Source organism: Caretta caretta, chromosome 2, assembly GCF_965140235.1.
Source record: "Caretta caretta isolate rCarCar2 chromosome 2, rCarCar1.hap1, whole genome shotgun sequence".
Taxonomy (NCBI): Eukaryota; Metazoa; Chordata; order Testudines; family Cheloniidae; genus Caretta; species Caretta caretta.
In genome coordinates, this window is record NC_134207.1 from 210,493,483 (window position 1) to 210,514,014 (window position 20,532).

At 41.8% G+C, this 20,532-nt stretch overlaps 1 protein-coding gene across 4 annotated transcripts in view; it reads left to right on the top strand.

Annotated features, from left to right (window-relative positions):
• The first annotated feature begins 345 nt into the window (after positions 1-345).
• The window catches only part of RAPGEF5 (Rap guanine nucleotide exchange factor 5), a 228,238-nt gene continuing 208,051 nt past the window's right edge, over positions 346-20,532 (top strand). For all 4 annotated transcript variants that reach the window (XM_048838363.2, XM_048838364.2, XM_048838365.2 and 1 more), the window contains exon 1: positions 346-556. In XM_048838363.2, the coding sequence (XP_048694320.1) occupies positions 368-556 (189 nt within the window). In that variant the 5' untranslated portion in view covers positions 346-367. The remainder of the gene's footprint in view (positions 557-20,532) is intronic.

Below are 20,532 nucleotides of genomic sequence, written 5' to 3' on the forward strand. Positions count from 1 at the left end.
GGACAGGAGGCGGTGGGTGGGCGCTGACAGCCAAGGAGTTAACAGGACTTTATTCCGATTGCTCCCCGCACCTCCTCCACCCTACCACTCACCTGCGCTTTGTCACTGCCAGAGCCACTGAGCGGGCAGGGAGCAGCGTCCCCAGGGGAGGCGCAGGGAGAAGGAAAGGGTGGAGAGAGCCCGGCGCGGGAGCATTTCCTGCACCTGTGGGATGACTCAGCGGGCCCCTCGGCCCCCCAGCCCCGCGCGCAGCGCAGAGGTGCGCGCCGCCGGCGGGCAGGGGAGCCGCGAGTGACAGCGGGGAGCGCCGCGCTCGCTCCGCGGAGGGGCGCGCGTGGGGCGTCAGCGCCGGCCGGAGGGCTGCGGGATGGCCGTGGGCTCCGGCAAGATGCAGCCCCCGTGCGACAGCGCGGAGCCCGCCCTGAGCCGCAGGCCGAGCGCCCGGCACCACGAGCCGCAGCAGCAAGTGCAGCTGCGGCAGAAGCTGAGGGAGCTGCCGGCGCGGCTGCGGAGCGGGCTCACGCTGCGGAGGAAGAACCCCGCCGCCGGGGGCCGGGTGAGTGAGTGAGTGAGTGACCCGCTGGCCCTGCCCTGCAGCTGCAGTAGCCGCGGCTCCCCCCCCCATAACCCCCGCTGACAGCTCCGGGAGACCAGTGGCCTCGGCCCCACGCCCTGCGGAGGGGAGTTCCCAGGAACTGCCCCTTTTCGCCCCCGTGCACAAGGGGGTCGGCTCGACTCCCTGGCTTGTGCTCGCCCGGGCAGGAGGGGGTGGGGCGGGGCGGGGCTGTCCCGTGAGTCACCAGTGCAGGAGTCCTGCTCCTACCTAGAGAGCTCGGTGCCTTCTCCGGCTCCAGCAATAACCGCCTGCCTCTGTGATCTAGAGGGAAGTGGGGTTTGCTGCATGCTTGAATGGCAGGGGCTGTGTTCAAATGCTGGGCCAGGTCTGGGTGTCTTGGTTTGTTCTGCCCCAGGCTGGCGTAAGGCCCGCCAGCAATGCCCTGGTAGGGGGGCTTTCTGGCTAGCACATTAGTCAGTGAGCCCTGGAGTAGTGCTTCATGGATGCACAATAAGCAGGAATTACTCGGGAAGTTATAAGCAGCTCTGGCTGGGAAATGGTTTTTCCACCCTGTAGCATTTCAAGATATCAAAAAGTTTCCTGTTAGGACCAAACAGGCCTTTTGAAATTTCTTGCAAAAAAACCCAAGTGGGGTGGGGGGAGAGAGACACCTACTCCAGAATAGCTTATAGGCCAGTGGTTAGAGCACTTATCCGAGACTCGGGTTCAAGCCCCTGGTCTGAATCAGTGCTTTACTCACCAGCTTATTGACTACTGTTGGCCTGGGTCTCTCTCCTGGAGCAGAAATTCCATCCTGGACCCGAGAAACCCTTCCTGATGAAAGTTTTGTCAAAACGGGTAAATGTCTGTGAAAAGTTTTGGCTTCAACCAATCAGCATGTTCTGACAACTGCGTTTTGTTGAAAAATTTCTGGCCAGTTCTAGATATAGGGCACTTCTGTGGCACCATAACAAGATCTCAAAGCACAATAATGAATTTTCTCATTCCTAATTTAGTCTTTGTTAATTTGTAAAATAAGGATTTATTCCCATTTTGCAGATTGGGCCATCAAAGCACAGAAAAGCTAAAATTATTTTCCAAGGTTCACTTAGTGAGTAAGTGACAGAGCCAGAAATGTAACCAAAAATTCCCAGTCGTGTTCCTCCAAGTGGACCATACTCTTCTCAGTGCTAGTGGCAAACAGGTGCTAATTCAAGTCTGTTTATAAGGCCCTAATGATAAAAGCTAATACAGATGGGTGGGGAGCTCCACACATGTGCAGAGGTTTGCCTGCATGGATCAGTGTGGAGGAGTGGGCTTAAATCGATATACTTTATTATTGGGTTTACTCATTATCTGGTATGTATTTTAAAACAAACACTATAGCTGAAGAAGTGCTAGGACTAGTTAGACATACAGCTATTCATGCAAATCTTCATATTTTTATCTTGTTTTCCTCTAATATGGAAAACTTGCAAAAATGTATCAAAAGGACACTGCTAAGGTGTTCCAAACAGTTTTTAGAAAGTAATTTCTAATAATTTCTTGGAAGATTTGACGCTCAAGTCTTTTACATTCCAGCTGTTCTTGTCCTCTTTCACATATACTCAAGGGCAAATAAGGGGTGGGGAATAATGGCATTCTCTAAGGGTATGTCGGCACTGTTCTTAACTCAGGTTAGCTAATTTGGGTTAAAATAGTAGTGTAGACATGGTGCCAATTTGGGTTTGTAGCTTGAGTTCAACCCAAGGTCCCCTACAGGCTTTAGGTTAGGGTGCTAACCTGAGTTAAAGTGAGTTGCTGTGTCTTCATTGGTATTTTAACCAAAGTTAGATAAACTGAGAACACACACACACTTTTTTTTTTTTTTTTTTGTTCCGTGTAGATCTACCATGAGACACTACCCACACTCTGCTCATTCATGAAACTACAATGAGATTCCACCCACAGCAGATTATGGAAATCTGTTAACATGATTTCCCTTTTATAAATCTTGTGTTCTTTAATCAGACTTTAAATAGTTAACATGAACACTTACACTGTAAATATTTGGGCATCTGAGTTGCCCATCTGTCTTCTCACGGGGGTTTTATTTCACGTCTCTCAGCTAATGTTTCATGCTGTCTCTAGACTCCATACCATCTAGCCCCAAACTGGCTGCTTTGATTCCTGCACATACTCATGTACAGCAGAAATATACCACAAAAGAGCAGATGACACTTAGTTGTCATGTCATCAGTACCTTTGCATCACAGAACAAATGCCCGATTGCTATCTCCTTTGATTCACCTTGCAGTTTTTCTTGAGCTGTCTATCTTTGTAGAAGAGAGTGGGAGCTGTGGATTTTGGGAGTCCAGGACCCTAAACAACCCCACAGATCTCTGGGATCTGCATGGAATGAGTTCATGCTGCAAGAAGAGTCGCTGCTGCACTGTATGCAGGATGGCTCCAGCAGGAGCCATGTGGCCAGTGCCTGGGTTCTCCTGATCCCATGCGGTAGTAGTGCTCACTGTTGGGTTATCTGTCTGGAAATTTCTGGGCTCTGGGGGACAGTGTTGTTGAGGAGCAAGATAGTGCCATTCTTCCATTTCACCAGGACTCTATGGGTGTGTCTACACTGCAGCTAGCAGTTAGCCTCCCAGCTTGCATACACAGGCTCGCACTAGTGTGCTAAAAATAGCAATTTGGATGCTGCTGTTTGGGCGGTAGCTCAGACTCTTAAGCCTACCTGATCCCAGGTCTGAGCTTGGATGGCTATCCTAAGTCTCTGCTGGAGCTGCAGTGTCCACAATGCTAGCCTGAACCCTGCTATCGTGAGTCTGTCTACCCTGATTCATTTATTTGTAGTGTAGACATACCCTATGAAGCTCCACCCCAAGCAGTTTCAGCAAAGTGACCAGAAAGATCCTAAAAAGGTGTTATTTACACATGCCTCCTTCTGTATAGAAAAGGGATAGCTATATGTCTGGTGTACGGGACTTCCTCTGTATGTGTATCCATAGGGAAAAATCCAGCTTCATCAGGTTTAAGCAGGTGCATTGCTACTAATTCGTTCTTAGGGTATGTCTATAGAATTCGGGGGCGTTCCTCTGAGCCTTGGTAGACAGATATGATAGCTCTGCTCAAGCTGGTGTGCAAAAAATAAACAGTGTGGCCCCAGCGGTACAGGCAGCAGCTAGGATTAGCCACCTGAGTTTATACTTGTACTAAGGTGGCTATCCCTAAGCATGCCATGTCACCATGCATGCCCATTCTGTTGCTGTTAGTATGCTTTCTCGAACAGAGCTGTCGTGTGTCTCTCTGCCTGCACGTGGAAGCACGCTTCCAGCTGCTGTGTAGGCATACCCTTGGTATTAGGTGAAACTGTTCTCAAGTGAACTCAGACTCACTGAAATCCCTTTTTGTTTGTTGTTTACTTTTCTAAGGTGGCATCCTGTCACACTGAATAGGGCATAGGACTGGGAGTCATGAGACCTGTGTTCTGTTCCTGGCCCTGACACTGACTTGCTATGTGACTTAAGGCAAATCACTTAATTTCTCTCTGAGTTTCCCTGTATATAAAATGGGGATAATGATACATAACCATGTTTTGCGATATAACAATGATAAAGCACAGTATAAGTGCTAAGGCTTTTGCAGCTTTTTAAGATTGCATGTCAGTAAGTGCTGCTGAAATTTTCTTTAATTAGAAAAAAAAAAGCATTTGGGGTAGAGATAAATGTATAAAGAATGGCATAAACTCTGCAAACAGATATAAGAAAAAAAGTCAATATTTTCATCTCTTTGATCTGTCAGTCTTGTCAGTGCCCCACTTAGGCAACAGAATGTTCAAGGACTAATTCCAAACTTCCAGTCTGTGACAGGAATGACTAAGAACTGCCTTACAATTACTTTGCATATGGTGATATAAAATATGCATGTTCCCCTCAGTTCAGTGGAGCAAAAAACTGGACTATATATTTCTGACCTGTGTTGATTCTCTATAACCAGGTTTTCCCTAATTTCAGAGACTGGTAGGAATTTAGAGCTGAAAGAAAAGACCTACTAGAACAAGGCTTGGAAAGGCTCAATAACCATTTCTGGACTGCAGATGTTAGTGTTTCATATGCAGATCTGGTAAACAACTAGGCCAAAGTAGAGCAGACTGATTCTAGATAAACTTTTCTTTAATCTAGATGGTAGTGAAAAGAGTTTTCTTTGGTCAGAGGAACCCACAACTGCATTTTGCTGATATTTTGCTCCACTGGACCCAGAGGAGCCTCTCTGGGTATGTCTATACAGCAGTTAGATACCAGTGGTTGGCCCATGTTCGCTGACTCAGGCTCACGGGGCTCGGGCTAAGGGGCTGTTTAATTGTGCTGTAGATGTTTGGGCTCGGGCTACAGCCCGAGCTCTGGAACCCTCCCTGGTTGCGAGGTCCCAGAGCTCAGGCTCCAGCCTGAGCCCAAATGTCTACGTCACAATTAGACAGCCCCTTATCCCAAGCCTTGTGAGCCTGAGTCAGCTGACATGGGCCTGCTGCAGATGTGTAATTGCAGTGTACACATACCCTCTGAGGCCAGTAATGTTCCTTTAGACCCAGGGCCTCTGAGAATGTGTTTTATCCATCCGAAGATCTCTGGGGACTGTGAAGTCCCCTAAAGGACTAGAGGAAACAAAAAATTCAAGTAATCTCTTTTTTGACTTTAAGCAAGTCAAGAAAGACATGGTTCCTAGTTCAGATTTGTACAGGTCAGCTCTGACCTCCTCTTTCTGCATTCAGGTAATAGGGCTGATCCTCAGCAAAATCCAGGCCCCTACTGGTCCCTCTAAGAGCACTGAATTATTTACACTCAAGGAGAACACTGAATAGGGAAGAGTGGAAGAAGAAGTGATCATTTTAAAAAATATGGAACGTTGAAAGGTAATCCTTCCTCTCAACTTCTGAGTGCATCCTGTCTTCTCCGTTCAATGTTCCAGGTCCCAGTCCTACAACCACCTGAGAATGGAAAAAAAACTTTACTCTCATTAATATTGATTGTAGTCAATAGGGCTACTTTTGTGAGTAAAGTCATTGTTATGCCTGTTTGCAAGATCTGGCTCTGGGGGATTTCTGTTAGTTTTGGGGGCAGAGACTGTACTTATTTGTACCTTGTAAAGCACAGTCACATTGTTGGTACTTTAAATAAAAGTGTTGTTGGATACCCCCCTCCCCCCCCCCGGGGAAAAGGAAAGAAAATTTGAGTTTTGCGCATAGGTGCTAGAACTGGAGGTGAGGGGGATGCTGCCACCCCCCTGGCTTGAAGTTCTTTCCATCATATACAGTGATTACAGTTTGGTTTAATGCCTCTCAGCACCCCAACCGTATGAATTGTTCCGGCACCCCAGGCTTTTTGTTCTTCATTTTAGTTTAAACAAGGCAACAAAGAAAGAACGTGGTGTGTGTTCTGCACCATCCAGTTTAAGGGCAAGCGTCTTCCATTCAGGAGGCAGTTCTCTATTGCACGGTTTGTATTTGTTAATGTGTAGAGCTTCCATTGCATTCAGGTTGTGTTATGTTCCTGGACGTGCAGAACATACAGTACAGATTGTGGATCAGAGAGGAGAGGAAGAGCTTTGCCCTAAATATTTTACAGTTATAAACACTATTGGCTGTGTTTAGATAATTGACTTTATTGTTTTTCTGTATGAGAGCATTAATGAAGGGTGTAAGGTACAGTATTCTGTTCCCTGGAAAAACACTGAAATCAATGTATAAAATAAAATACTAGACTATCATTTTGGGTGATGTAACTGTCATCATTATAGAGGGGGAATGACTAATACTGGTGGCACTTGCTTTAAATCCTGAATTTTACTGACTTTGAAGTTCCACTTAGTAACTTCAAGCAAGCATTCAGCTTAGCAGGTATTATTATGTGACTAAAAATATATACTGCTGAATTTTTCCTATAATAATTGGCTTATTATATACGCCTACCAAATGTTTCATCGTATCTTTTAATTTGGCAGTGCTGTAACTGGTGACACATGAGATGCTGAGTAATGATTAAGACATTAACTGAATCTCCAACTGCCAGATGCTGGGACTGGACAACAGGGGATGGATCATTGGAATATTGCTCTGTTCTGTTCATTCCATCTGAAGCATCCAGCACTGACCTATGTCAGAGGCAGGATGCTGGGCTAGATGGAGCACTTGTCTGATCCAGTGGGCCATTCTTATGTAACTTCAGTGTCTATATTTTTGGTGTTTTGTTTTTTTTAATACAAACTGTTTCAAAGTGAGTGACAAAACTGAGAATGTTTATAATAATCGTGTCATATTGTTTCAGAGTAACAGCCGTGTTAGTCTGTATTTGCAAAAAGAAAAGGAGTACTTGTGGCACCTTAGAGATGTGCCAATTTATATTGTTGTGTGGGAAACATTGACTGGCTGTGATACATAAATACAGTAGAACCTTGCTAAGTAACCAGTCTGGAAGCTGGGGTGATTGGAAGGGTTCCTTCCCTTAGTCATGGAGTGGTTCCACAGCTACCTTCACAGTTGCTATTTTAATCCTGAGACTGCCATAGGCTCCATAGCCATAATGTGCCCTCTCCAATTAGCAATAGAACCTCCAGCATCACCTCTTCCCTGTCCCTTGTCTAGCCATACCATACCCCCACCTGAATTGGTGCTGAGCAGACCAAAATACGGGGAAGCACAAAGGTGGGCTAAACCCACTTTTGTTCTCCCCAACCAAAGAATCTGACTCAGGCTGCACATGCCCCTCAGTGAATTTGACCTCTTCATTTTTTTTTTAAGCAGATTTCTTTTACCTTGCATTATTAACAACACCTTCGCTTAGTAAAACTGAAAGAATGCTACAAATGTATTTACTTTTTGCATTTGTCTCTGATTGGATAATAAAATAATATAGTCACTTTCATTTTTCTTTTAGCATCTGTTTCTAATTGACATCACCTACAGGTTCTCCTGCAGTGCTGCAGTGTTTGGTTTGGAAACCCACCAGGGAAATGCTTGTATAAGAACAAAAGATCTCTTTCCATTGAAATTAAAAAGAAAGTAACGAAAGAATTTCCATTGGCCTTAACTTTTGTAGGATCCTGTTGGGTGTTTTTGTTCAAATCTGAGCTGACAGAGTCCCTTAAACTACATTTCTCAAAATAGTGTGCTTTGTGGAGTAGTATGATTGATTTTTTTTTTTAAGTTTGTTTACTTACAAATGCACAACACTTGTTAATTCATGGTAGATTTCTCAGATGCTGGTGTGAATGTCGCAAAAAATGCCGTAGAATCTTGCTCAAACTGTGCTGTACTCATCAAGTATTGGGTGCTAATGTTTTCAGCAGGAAGTGCCATAGTAATTCTGTATCTTGAGGAAATTACACATCGAGATGTACATTTTTGTGCTAATGATAATGTTGAAAATAGGAGGCAGTAACTTTTTTAAAAAGTGGAGCAGAATATGCCACTTTCTTTACTGAACAGATGGAAACTCCTGTAATGAAACAAAAGTTTTTCCCCACACTAATGCTAGCCTATCATAATTAAAATGATATTCACAGACAAGGAACCAGTTTGTTTATTGTTTATGGAAAATAGTTTCCATACCTTTAAATGCCTTATATCTTCCTTGGCTGGATTGTTCATTGCAAATTTAGTTTGAATGAGTTTGAATTAAAGATAAGGATGTAGATTAGTTATCATTAGAGATTTACTGCACCAATCAGCATGAGTTGACTGAAACAACAGATGAAGTTAAATTTGCACCCTTCCTGTGAAAGCCTAAATAGGTTTGTTGCAAGAAAATAAGTGGGATTGTGCTCTGTGGAATCCATGCAGCCCCCCACGTACCCATGTTCATGGGGTGGACCAACTCTGCATTCCCTCCATGGTTTCTATGCTAGTTCCTCAGTTGGAATAGGGGCCATAGCCACTGTGAGAGATGATGTGGTCCAATGTATAGGGCACTGCCTGGCTCTGCCATTGATCTACTATTTGACCTTGGACAAATCACTTCAACTCACTGTGCCTGTTTCCCGTTCCACCCTTTGTTTGTCTTGTCTGTCTAGACTGTAACCTCTTCAGGGTACAGGCTGTCTCTTGCTATATGTTTGTATAGTGCCTAGCATACTAGGGCTTTGATGTTGATTGGGTCCTGTAAGTGTTACTGTAATAAAAATAATACAAATCTGAACCTCTTATATGGGGGAACCTTATAATCATGGACCCAGTGGCAATGCCCCTGCCTTGGTACACATGCCTCTGCATGCTGGACTATGCAGGGATGTTCATAGCACAACTCTGCTGCATGGAAGTGGTTGAGTTTCTATGCAATTAAACTCTGAAGCCAAATTATGTGAAGTTTTGCTGCATTATGGGCATCTCAGATTCTCATAGCTCATGGGCCATTTTCACCCTGGGTATTTTGTACTGATTTTAGTCTGTGTTATATTCTTTATCTACATGACATTAGTTGTCTATTAGAACATCTTTTCCAATAACTGTGCTCTCAGTGAAAGTTTCAGCATCAAAATAAAGGCAGTGGTGGTGGTGGTGAACATGAGGCTGGAGCACAAGGTCAGACTGTTCTCTCTTTTACTCACTAGCATAAGAGGTTCTGTCTTTTAGTAACTGGTATAATACTGTTTATCTCAAACTAGCTTATTGTTTATTTGTTTAGAAGAGTTTGACTTTGCCAAATGATCTACCTGCAGCCATGTACATAAAAGGGTGTATATGTAAATAAATGAGCCTTGCTCAACTCCTACAGTACACCTTTTTTTCTAACTGATTACTTTTTCACTAGTTATTCCTTGGAGAGCACTTCTCATTAGTTACAAGTCAGTATTTTTATTATATTATAGAGAAAACATTTTGCTAATTAAGAGGGTTTTTTTTATGTTTTGCCAATCCATATAAATCAGTAGAAACTTGTTTATGCTACCAATGACAGAGCCTGATTGTCTCACGGGTTTAAAACCTATGTAACCCCATTGACTTCAAAAAGCCTTCTAATTTGTCTTTTCTTTTCTTTTCTTTTCTTTTCTTTTCTTTTCAAATATAAATGCAAGTTCCCTTCCCCTTTTTATCTAGTTAAAAAACAAAGAAGCTGTGTACATCTTTGTTTTGGTCTTTGACTTGGACATTTAAAATATCTGTTACTAGGTACATATGTGGTATTTTTTTATGTAGTATTTTCATAGAGTTAAATTTGGATTAAATCTATAACATAACTTCACAGATACTTTGTGAAAATAAGTTCACAGGCTAACATCGCAGCCCAACCAATCATTTTCTACCCTGTCTATAGATCTTGAAATTTAGCTGTTATGCAAGTTTAACAGAACCAATCATGAAGAAATATTGATAAAAGATGAAACAGTATTTTGTATATATCTTAGGACATTTTAAATCAACAACAACATATTGGGTGTAAACACCATACCTTTTTGTTATGTAGTTTTTATACTCTTTCTCTAAGTAGAGTAATACGAACTCTGTCTCTCAGAGTGCTATAAAACCTTAGATATCTGACTATATCTCAGAAATATAGGGCAAATTCAGGTCCTTCCCCTGGCTGATTTGGTCTGCTTCAGGTGCACAGTGCTGCCAGAAAACTGGCTTAACCAGCTACCTGGTGTAAAGGAAATCCATAAACTCAACATAATGGCTCTGTGCCAACCCATCCTGTCCCTAATATGGGGACTATTCCTGGGAGAAAAAAGCCCTGGCTGTGGTGCCTCTGCACTCTGGCCATTTTACAATGGGGACTGGACTATTCCAGATCAGCTCTAGGATTTGGGGGCAAAGGTGGTCCATGGACTTCGACATAGATTCAGTGACCTAGGGGCCTTGGAGGTGTAGCTTTCATCTCTCTGTGCCCGCCTGTCTCCTTCCTCTGGAAGGGGGCTTCATCCCAAGTGAAGGCAGATAGTGCCAAAACAATCAGGGCAAAGTTTCCAGGAAATTAGAAATGCAACTCCTATGCTACTTTGAGCCATAGTGTATCAGATATCAAAAACTACAGGAGGTGGGGTTGGATGAATACATGCTTATTAATTTTTTACTTTATTTCTTTAGACTTATATCTGCATGGATTAAAAAGGAGTGCCTATCACTTGCTGTAGGTTCTCCTCAATAACTCTTAGCTATATGGCTGCAGAAAGTAGTGGTGGTGATGAGTAGATGACTAAAGTCAGTACTAGGGGCATCATGTTGCAGGAGGGGCACTATTTTGGAAGAGACTTAAAATCAAGGTCCTGACCATTTGCAATTGCTAAAGATTTCATGGCATTTTTCTCAAGAATATGGGTGTCTAACCTAGTGTTCTGGCCAAATTCTGACTTGGGTAACTGCATTCCACCTACCTAAAATTCCCCATGTAATTATAGATAGTTAATGGCTATCATATCCATGATAAATTGCTGTTGTGCACTGTTAAACAACTGCTGCATGTAGGTGGGTGCAATTCAATAGTGCGTGAAGTGATTTTTAAATATGAAGAGGCAGGGAGAAAGATGAGTGTGCACAATCAGAAAACTGTCAGGGGCATGTGTAAGTGTAAACAACACACACACCTCTACATATAACTGTGTGCGTGCGTGCCCATGCATGCACATATATAAAATTGAACAAACTATATAAAATGCAAAATGAATATCTTGGCATATGTTTTTATTGTTGAGTTGAAGAGTAGAGGAGAGAGATATTTAGCAGGTATTTAGTTGTATTATCTCATTAAATTGACAATACTAAAACATAAATGAGTTGCAAATTGATTTTACTGATGCTGTTTATTTAATTTGTTTTTCTCTGCACTTGAATGAATAATGGCAGATCAATAGTGATCCTTTAGGTTGGCAGGACAGACCTCAGAGCTGTTGGCACTCTAAGGTGAATTGCAGGAATTCTGCCTGTTTTCTATTGCAATATCTTCTCTATCCTTACTAGTGTATATGTAATGCCGATGACCCCAGTCATCGTGGTGCAGGATCAAACTGGGTACCTCTGGAGTTTAGTGCATGAGCCTCTACCACATGTGCTAAAAGCCAACTTACTGTTAGCTAAGGCTGTAGAGAAGACTAATTTAACTCTCTAAGTGGTCTCGGTGCCACTAGATGGGACAGAACACCACACCCAGAAGGTGTGTGGGTTACATATACACTGAGAAATTATCAGAATTTCTATTTTTAAAAGGACATTTTTTCTTCAAATCCATGATCTAATTTAATGTAGCAATATATGTATGCACAACACTAGGAAATTTGCTATTCTTTGAAACACCAATAAATAACTGTTAAAGAACGGTAGACACACAAGTACTGCGCACACACACCTGTAATTATGCTAGTAGATAGACAGGTAGCATAGGATTTACCATACTAGATTAGACTGATTGTCCATCTTGTCAGTATCTTGTCTCTGACAGTAGCCAACAGCAGCTGTATGGTGTTTTACACACCTTCCTTTGAAGTATTAGGCAAATGTTGGGTAACCTGTCTCCCACACTTTCCTTCTATTCTTGTGTAATTAGAGGCTTTCTTAAACTCTGAAGCATGAGGTTAAATACCTATTACAAAATCTGTTGGCATTAGCCACTGGATATTCCTGTTACTCTCAAATGTCCAATCCATTTCTGAATCTTGCTAAGTTTATGGCTTTGACCACATCTTGTGACAATGAGTTGCATGGCTTAATTACGTGTTGTCTTTTATCAAGGTTGAATTTCCCACTTTTTAATTCCACTGAATGTCCCCTTGTTCTTGTGTTCATTTGCTAGATCATTCATTATTTTTTTATATTTTTTTGTCCCCTCTTCTTCATCTCCTTTTTAAAGTAAGCAGTCTCAATCTTTTAAGTTTTCCCATCCCCTAATAATTTTGATTGCCCTATTCTGAATTCCCTCTAGTTCTGCAGTACCCTTTTTGAGATGAGGTGACCAGTTTTGCACACAGTATTGAAGATGAGGCTGCACCATTGATTTATATAATGATATAATATTTTCTGTGTTATTCTCCATCCTGTTATTTTAGCATCCTAACATTTTGTTAGCTCTTTTTGACAACAGCTGCACAATGAGTCAAGATCTTCAATGAGTTTTTTCTACAATGACATCCAGGTCCTTTTCTTGAGTTGATACAGTTATCTTAAAACCTTCAAATGTGTGAGTAGTTTTTCCCTCCAGTGAGTATTACTTTGCATTTATCAGCATTGAAATTCATTTGGCATCATGTTACCCATTTACCTGCCTTGGTTAGGTCCCTTTGAAGTTGCTCACAGACCAGTTGCTCTCTAGTCTTGACTAATCTAAGTAATTTTCTTATCTAAATTTTGCTACTTCACTAGTCACTCCCCCCTCGCTCCCCCTTTCCAGGTCATTAGTAAATCTGTTAAATACACTAGACCAACCATGGAATTTTGAGGTACCTTGCGGCTAACTTTCTGCCAGGATGAGAAAGGACTGTTTAATCCTGCTGCATCTCCAGTCTCTTAGCCAGTGTTTGAGGTATTAAGATACTTTGCCTCCTCACCCCATGACTATTTAATGTCTTTAGTGGCCTCTGGACAGGGACCTAGTCTAAAGAAATTCTGTCAACTGGTTCTCCTTTATCCGCTACTTTATTGATTATATTCAAATCATTATAATAGATTAGTGAGATGTGAGTTTTCCTTTTGCAGGCACCATGACGGTTAGTCTATCACGTCATTGTCTTCTGATTTTTTTTTTAATCCTTCTATTTTTAATTTGCATTTCAGCCAGTTTAGCAGGTACAGATATGAAAGGTGCAGATTTGTAATTCTCCAGATAATTTCTTTTTAAAATATAGGGACAATGTTGGAGAATAACAATTATCTATTACAGTGGTTAACTGTAGTTAGAGCTCATGTTTTTGCTAGCATCTCAGTTCATACTTGAACTCCTTCAGAGCTCTTCTGGGCGTGGTGACTTATTGCTATTTAAAACCAATGGTATAGCAAATACTATATACAGATAAATACTCAAAATCCAGTGTCTGTACATTGAAGTCAGTGGGGTTTATGCCAATGTAACTGAGACTGGATTTTGACCTTATCTGTGGTGTTCTTTCATATTAACTTTTAAAAAAGTGGGAGTTAGAAAAGCATGTGTCTGGTTCAGCATTGTTATCAGCGTATTATACACATACTCGGTGTAGCAGTATTCTATATTGGTGCAGAAGCAAATGGCTTCAGATTTTTAGAAGTTTGATACTCTTATGTTATACATTAGTATAAAATTGTTTAGGGTGTGCTGTCCTGTAATAGCACAAATGCACATAGCAATGGGACTTCTTGTCTGAGTATGGAACAAATCTTACTGTCCTTACAGAAGAATCTGTAGTATTGTTCTACCCAGGTAAATCTACAAACTTCTTATGTTAAATTTGTATACACAAGTAAATAAGTGGAGTAGAATCTCTTTGGGTATAAAAAGGGCTGTTTAAAATAGTAACTTATTTTGAGGATCTGGGCCATTGCTCCATATTAAAAAGGGATTTAGGTATTTGAAATCAATGGGAGTTGAGCATCTAAATACTTTTGAGGATTTGGGCCAATGTAACTTCAGGACTGTAATCATTTGCCTATAGTTTTCAAACATTGTGAATAGTTAGCCTATGAAAGCCCAGCTTTACTCCAACTGGCCCTGTGACCATCTGATTCAAGCTGTGGTTTGTTCTGAATCTTGTATATTGTTTAGCCATATGTGTAGGTAAATGTAGGGATCAGTTTTGTTAGTCACGTTATGATGATCAATTTCCTGGCAGATAGTGTTAATTTTTTGCATTGTCATTTTCTGTTGGATTGGAGGTTTGAAACTAAAACTGACTAAATTGGGATTTTATTTGTGAATAGAAATTGATTTGGATCTGAAAGCAGTGTGTGTGTATGGTGTGAGTCATTTGCCCACATATCCAACTCTTGAAATTCATTTTGTTAATGATTGCTGGCATCAAAAAGAAGCATTACTTTCCATTGGAATTCTCTCTGTAGTGGTTAGGAGAAAGTGGCATGAGCCTGTTTGGAGCATCTATATGGTGTCTTCCTTTAGGATACCTTAGAAGTTCTGCTTGCAGTTTGCCTCTTATCTAGATGTATATTTCAGGGATGCCTATGGTTTAGATTGCTACTTTGTAGTTCTATCTATTTATTGAAGTTCCTCTTCCAGTTTGGATGGGAGTTGCAATGAGGTACTGTCACAGTTGAAGGTATAGTTTTTGAAAACTGACCTTTTCTGGTTTGTAGTATTGGGTCAGTTATTAAAATTCTTTTGTGTCTGAAATCTAAACAGGTGATCTAGCTGAGTCAGTTTATTCTGCTGTCATCCATTTGTGGTATTGTGGGAGAGGCCTGATTTAAAGACAGGCATACTGGGGGTCTCTACTAGTCAGGATAAGAAAGTGTGAAACTTAAAAGTATTTCCAGTTACATATTTACTGTTTTCCTCTTTTCACTATGTATAAAAGAAACCGATGTCGCTGTTGTTGTTTATTATTTGCATCCACAGTCTATTAGACATTGTATCTTCATGTGTGTGGACAGTGCTCACAAGCTAAGAGAAAAGCACAAATTCTTACTGCTTCAGCTAAACCGTGGCTTTGAGTAGAAGAGCTGGGAAGGCTGACTGCTCCATTCATTATTGTGATGTGTATCCATGTGTCTGAAATTCAGTCTGTTGGATTTTTAGGTGAGCTGTCTGCAGTAGCATTTGAAGTTTAGGAGAGCTAGGCCTTACAGTCTGTGCTAGTCCCTTGGCACGCGCCGCTTCCAGCAGCTCCCATTGGCCTGGAGCAGCGAACCGCGGCTACGGGGAGCCGGATCGGCCGAACCTGCGGGCGCGGCAGGTAAACAAACCAGCCCGGCCTGGGAGGGGCTTTCCCTGCACAAGCGGTGGAACAAGTTTGGGAACCACGGAGCTACAGAGTTTGTAGTGAAAAAATTTAAAGCTCAGATTAGGCTATATTCTTGTTTTCCCTGTCTGTGGGATGCTCCATTTAGAGAAAGCTCATTACTGAGTTTAGGTAGTTGGGCATTGCTCCTATTTAGATTATTTTAGTGAGATTTAGGGTTGGTCTGCACTTAAAAGTTACATTGGTATAGCTCTGTCTCTCAGGGGTGTGAAAAATCCACACTGCTGAGAGACGTAGTTAAGCCAATTTAACCCCAGGTGTAAATGGCACTAGACTGATGGAAGAATTCTTCTGTTGACCTAGCTATCATCTCTTGGGGAAGTGGATATGTTACAGCGATGGGAGAATCCCTCCTGTCCCTGTAGCAAATGTCAGATCAGTGCTGCAGCTCTGCCACTGTAGTGGTTCAAGTATGGGAGATTAGTAGTAAAACTATGTCCATAATGACAGTTCAAAAACTAAACTTGATCTTTTGGAAGATCCCCACATTTTTCACAAATATAAAATAGCATGAAATAAAATGAAAAACTCACACTGCAGAGGTGGCTCCTATCCGCCAGGGTTGGGCCTTGTTTTCCATTCTGAGAGCTGTGACCTGGTGCACGTGGTCTTAGCACCTCTCAGGTTTGGCCTTGCTGCCCTTCTATCATCATCACTGGGATGGAGGGGCAGGGCAAATTTGGGAGTGGCATTGTGACCTAGTGCCTGGGGTCACTGTGCCACTCACTCAAATTTGCCCCGGCTGCCTCTCTGTCATAATGAGGGAAGAGTGGCCAGGCCAAACCTGAGCAGTGCTATGACCCTATGTGCCAGGTTGCAATGCCTGGAGTGCGGAGCCAGGTCCAGCACCAAAAGACAGGATCTGTTACTGAGGGGTAAGCATGGGGCAGACTCGCTCTGCAATCAACCACCTCTCTCCCCCCGCCCCCAATGTGTGTAAAATGGATAAAACAAAATAACACTAAATTCCTGAAAAAATGAAACAAATATATATATAAAGAATAAACCTAATTTTATGAGTTTCTAGTGATTGGAACCTAACTCTCTAAGAACTAGCTACTTTCCAAATGTAACCAAAAGGGGGTGGGGGAATGTATCTTTCAATCCATCATCTGTAAGGCAGAGCTGCTACTTGAAACAAAACCAACTGACACAATATAAAGATTCTTTTCCCAGAGACTTTCTAAAAATATATTTCCAGAAGCTTTTGTGTTGCACTGCTGACAACTCTTCTTTGATCTCTGTTAAACTCGCTATTAAAGTGAGAGAGACAACATGGCATATTGAAGCATAATCAAAGTGTAGCTAACATGACACAAAGCTACTAATACAGTACTTGGTTTTGTATTAAATACCAGTTGTGTTCACAGTAGAAATGAATAATAACTATGAAAATGATTTATGTCTGTTCCTGAACAAAACAGCCCTTTCAGAATCCATTTACTGTAGTTGTAGAATAGACCTAATTCTGCTGCTCACTAATTTCAAAGTATATTATAAGAGAGTTTATGGCAAGAAAATAGTGGTGGAGGAAGAATCCACAGTAGAAGTAGTAGCAGTATCAAATATTCTGCCATGCTATAAATAAAGATAATTGTGGTAATGTTACTGAGTCATAAAGTGCACATATATTTACTGAAGACTTTGTGGTAAATTATATGAGATTATCAAAACTGAATTATTTTCTTCTTTCTATGGTTGTTTAAGAGAAACAACTCTTTTATATTTAAATTGAGAAAGAGAAGAGGTACAAGAGGAAGCTACAAATACAGAAACTCCTCACTTAAAGTTGTCCTGGTTATCGTTGTTTCATTGTTCCGTTGCTGATCAATTAGGGAACATGCTCGTTTAAAGTTGCGCAGTGCTCCCTTGTAATGTAGTTTGGTAGCCGCCTGCTTTGTCCACTGCTTGCAGGAAGAGCAGCCCATTGGAGCGAGCTGGTGGGGGCTTGGAACTAGGGTGCACCAGCAGCCCCCCTAGCAGGTTCCCTGTGCAGCAGCTGCCCAGCAGGCTATCAATTGCCGGCAGTTCAGCTGTCCCTCCCCCCACTGCCATGTGCTGCTCCTGCCCTCTGCCTTGGAGCTGCTCCCTGAGCCTCCTGCTTGCTGTGGGGGAGGGGGAAAGGGGGGGCTCCCTGCTCCTGCACCCTGCTTATTCAATCTTCCGTAGAGCAGAGAGCGCGCGCGCACACACACACATGGTGTGTGTCTCTGTCTGCTATGCTGTCTCCCCTTCCTTCTGCCTTAGAGTGTGAGGCTACATTAACAACCATGAGTTAACTCTTGAGGGCTAGTTCATCATTTAGCAGTAAGACATTCCCTGGGAAATATCCCACCCTCTGACTGCACCCACCTCAACCAAGCTTCACAATCATCATTGCTGTGTACCAGTATTAAATTGTTTGTTTAAAATGTATACTGTGTGTGTGTGTGTGTATGTATGTATATATATCTGGTGAAAAAAATTTCCCTGGAACCTCCCCCCCCATGAATTCTTATGCGGAAATTGGATTCGCTTAACATCGTTTCACTTAAAGTCGCATTTTTCAGGAACATAAATACAACGTTAAGTGATGACTTCCTGTATAGGAGTTTTAGTCCTGGTTCTGATGCTCTTGATGGCAATAAATTAATTTCTTTGGGCCCAGTCTTTTGCGGTGTTCATAGTTTGGGCCCAATATAAAAACCTAGATAGAGGTGCTCTGCACACTCAACTTCCATTGAAGTTGCCACATAGGAAGTACTTGCCACGAGAAGTAGTTGGAGAGACTTCGATGGAACCATATTCTGTGAGAATATGCAGTTACATCAAAATCAAAACCTTGTGTGAAATCAGGTCACTTTCACTGGACCTTTGTTTTGGAAGGTGGTAGGGGAGGGAATGGAAAAACTGTTCCAACAACCTATATTTTCATTTTTGGAATGAAATGTTTTGATTATTTTGAAATTATTTACATTTCATTTTTTTTTGTATTATGCAAAATTCAAAATCAAAATGAAACATTTCAGCATGGTTAAAATGGAACAGTTTGCTCCACCTGAAATTATTTTTTTCCTTCGAATTTTCCTTTGCAGAGAATTTAGAAATTTTAGTTTTGTTCCAATTTGGAATGAAGGCAAATTTTGAAATCTTAAATCCTTCATGAAATGGAATTTTCATTCTCCACACAGCTCTACCCAGCTCTGTGCAGGATTGAGATTCTGTACTCCTCTATAAAATAGGGACAATACCTTCCTACCTACCAGTACAGTTAGCTTTACATTAATAAAGTGTTTTAAGGGTTAAAAGCACTGTCAGTGGCAAATACTTCATTTTTGCTATAACTTAATCTTAATAGATATGAGGGTTGACACTGGGTACATTTTCTGAGAACAGTAATCATTTGAAAGTGGTAATTTCTACTGATTTCTGAAACCCACCATTTAACTCTGACCACTAATAAATAGTAAAATTACCTGTGGGAATAAGATATGGCCCAAAATGATCTGAAGTCCCCAGTACTCTGGGTTTTTGAAGTTTAATAGCAAAGGGTGTAACTTCATTTTAGGCTCTTAGGGAAGACTTCATTTATTGATTGATTGATTGTACTAATAAGTGGATTTCAAAATGTTGAACTGAATTTCTTTCAGATGGAAATCAGTGGAGTTGCTGCCACTTACACCAGACCTGAATCCATCTCTTAGGGTTGGCTATCCATATAGGTACCTAAATATCTTTTGAGGATCTGAGTCATAAAACATAAACCACTCAATGGCAGTAATAGTTTTAAAAACATCTTATGAAACAAAATATATTGTGTGCTGCCATGGAAGCATACAGTTTTACACCCTATGCTTATATATATCTTTAAAGTGGAAATGTGAATTACATTGACAGTCCCTTTAAAAATTACTTTAATTTGGTTCATGTCATACATCAAATTACTAAATCCAAAAAGATTCTTGAGTGTAATGTTACTTAAACATTATTATAATATCCTAGCTCTATACAAAGCTTCTGGATGTTAAAATGATTAACAGTCGGGATTATTAACTCTACTGTTAGGGTTCCTGCTTTGCCTGAAATGAGTGGGGACTCTTTTGCTGGTTTGTTACACTAAAATATGAAGTCTTCCTTGTTTTAGCTGGAAGAGTCATTTTGTGGGCTTGAAAACCAGCAGGATTATGACATCATGTGAGACAAGAGACTGAAATGTGACCAGTTGAAAGGAGATTTTTTTTTTCTTTTTAATAGCTAGAAACCCTAAAAGCTTTCTCTGTGAAAGATTCCGCACAGGTATTGTTGATTCCTATAATTTTTTTCTTTGCAAATCTTGTAATATTTAGCCTTTCCCTCAGTACTACTGTTTGAGTTAATTGGAAATTGTACTCTGGTGTCCCAAATGACTTGCAGTTTGCCTTTGGAACAAAGTACCTGCTGCTCAGATTCCTCTGCCCACATGAGATACTACGTCATTTCTTGTGCGACTGCCTCAAATTACCTGTGATGAGTCGACATACTTGAGCCAGAGTCCTGTGCTTTAGAAATGTGGGAGGCTATTGGCAAATGGTACTTCATGAAAGATTTTTAACACAGGTGTTTTGGATAGAGGAAGGAGGTTAGGGTGGATAACTGTGGGTAGGGCCATCCTTAGGATTTATGGGGCTCTACACAGTATTATTAAACTGGTGCCCCTATGCCTGATGGCAGCCTGGGCTCGCAGCCCAGTGGGGGAGGGATGAGGCAGAAAGGATACCGAGCTGCCCAGCCCACCTCATGGTGGCAGAGAGTCACAGTTCCCTGCAGAGACGCCCGTACCCTCTCCCTCATGTAGAATGCACAGCACCAGTGCATTCGGCTCTGTGAATATGGCCCCTGCCTAAGGAGACTGCAGTGCACGCTGGGTGTGCACTCTCCCCTGCTGTCATGGGCAGTGGGTGAAGCTGCCGCTTGGGGAGGCTAGCTCCACAGTCCACCTCTTCTGCCTATGGCCCTGCCCATACTCCACCCCAGGCCATGCCCCACTCTGTCCAGGCCCCATCCTCTCCCCACTGTCTCCTTCCAGACAAATCCCTGAACCC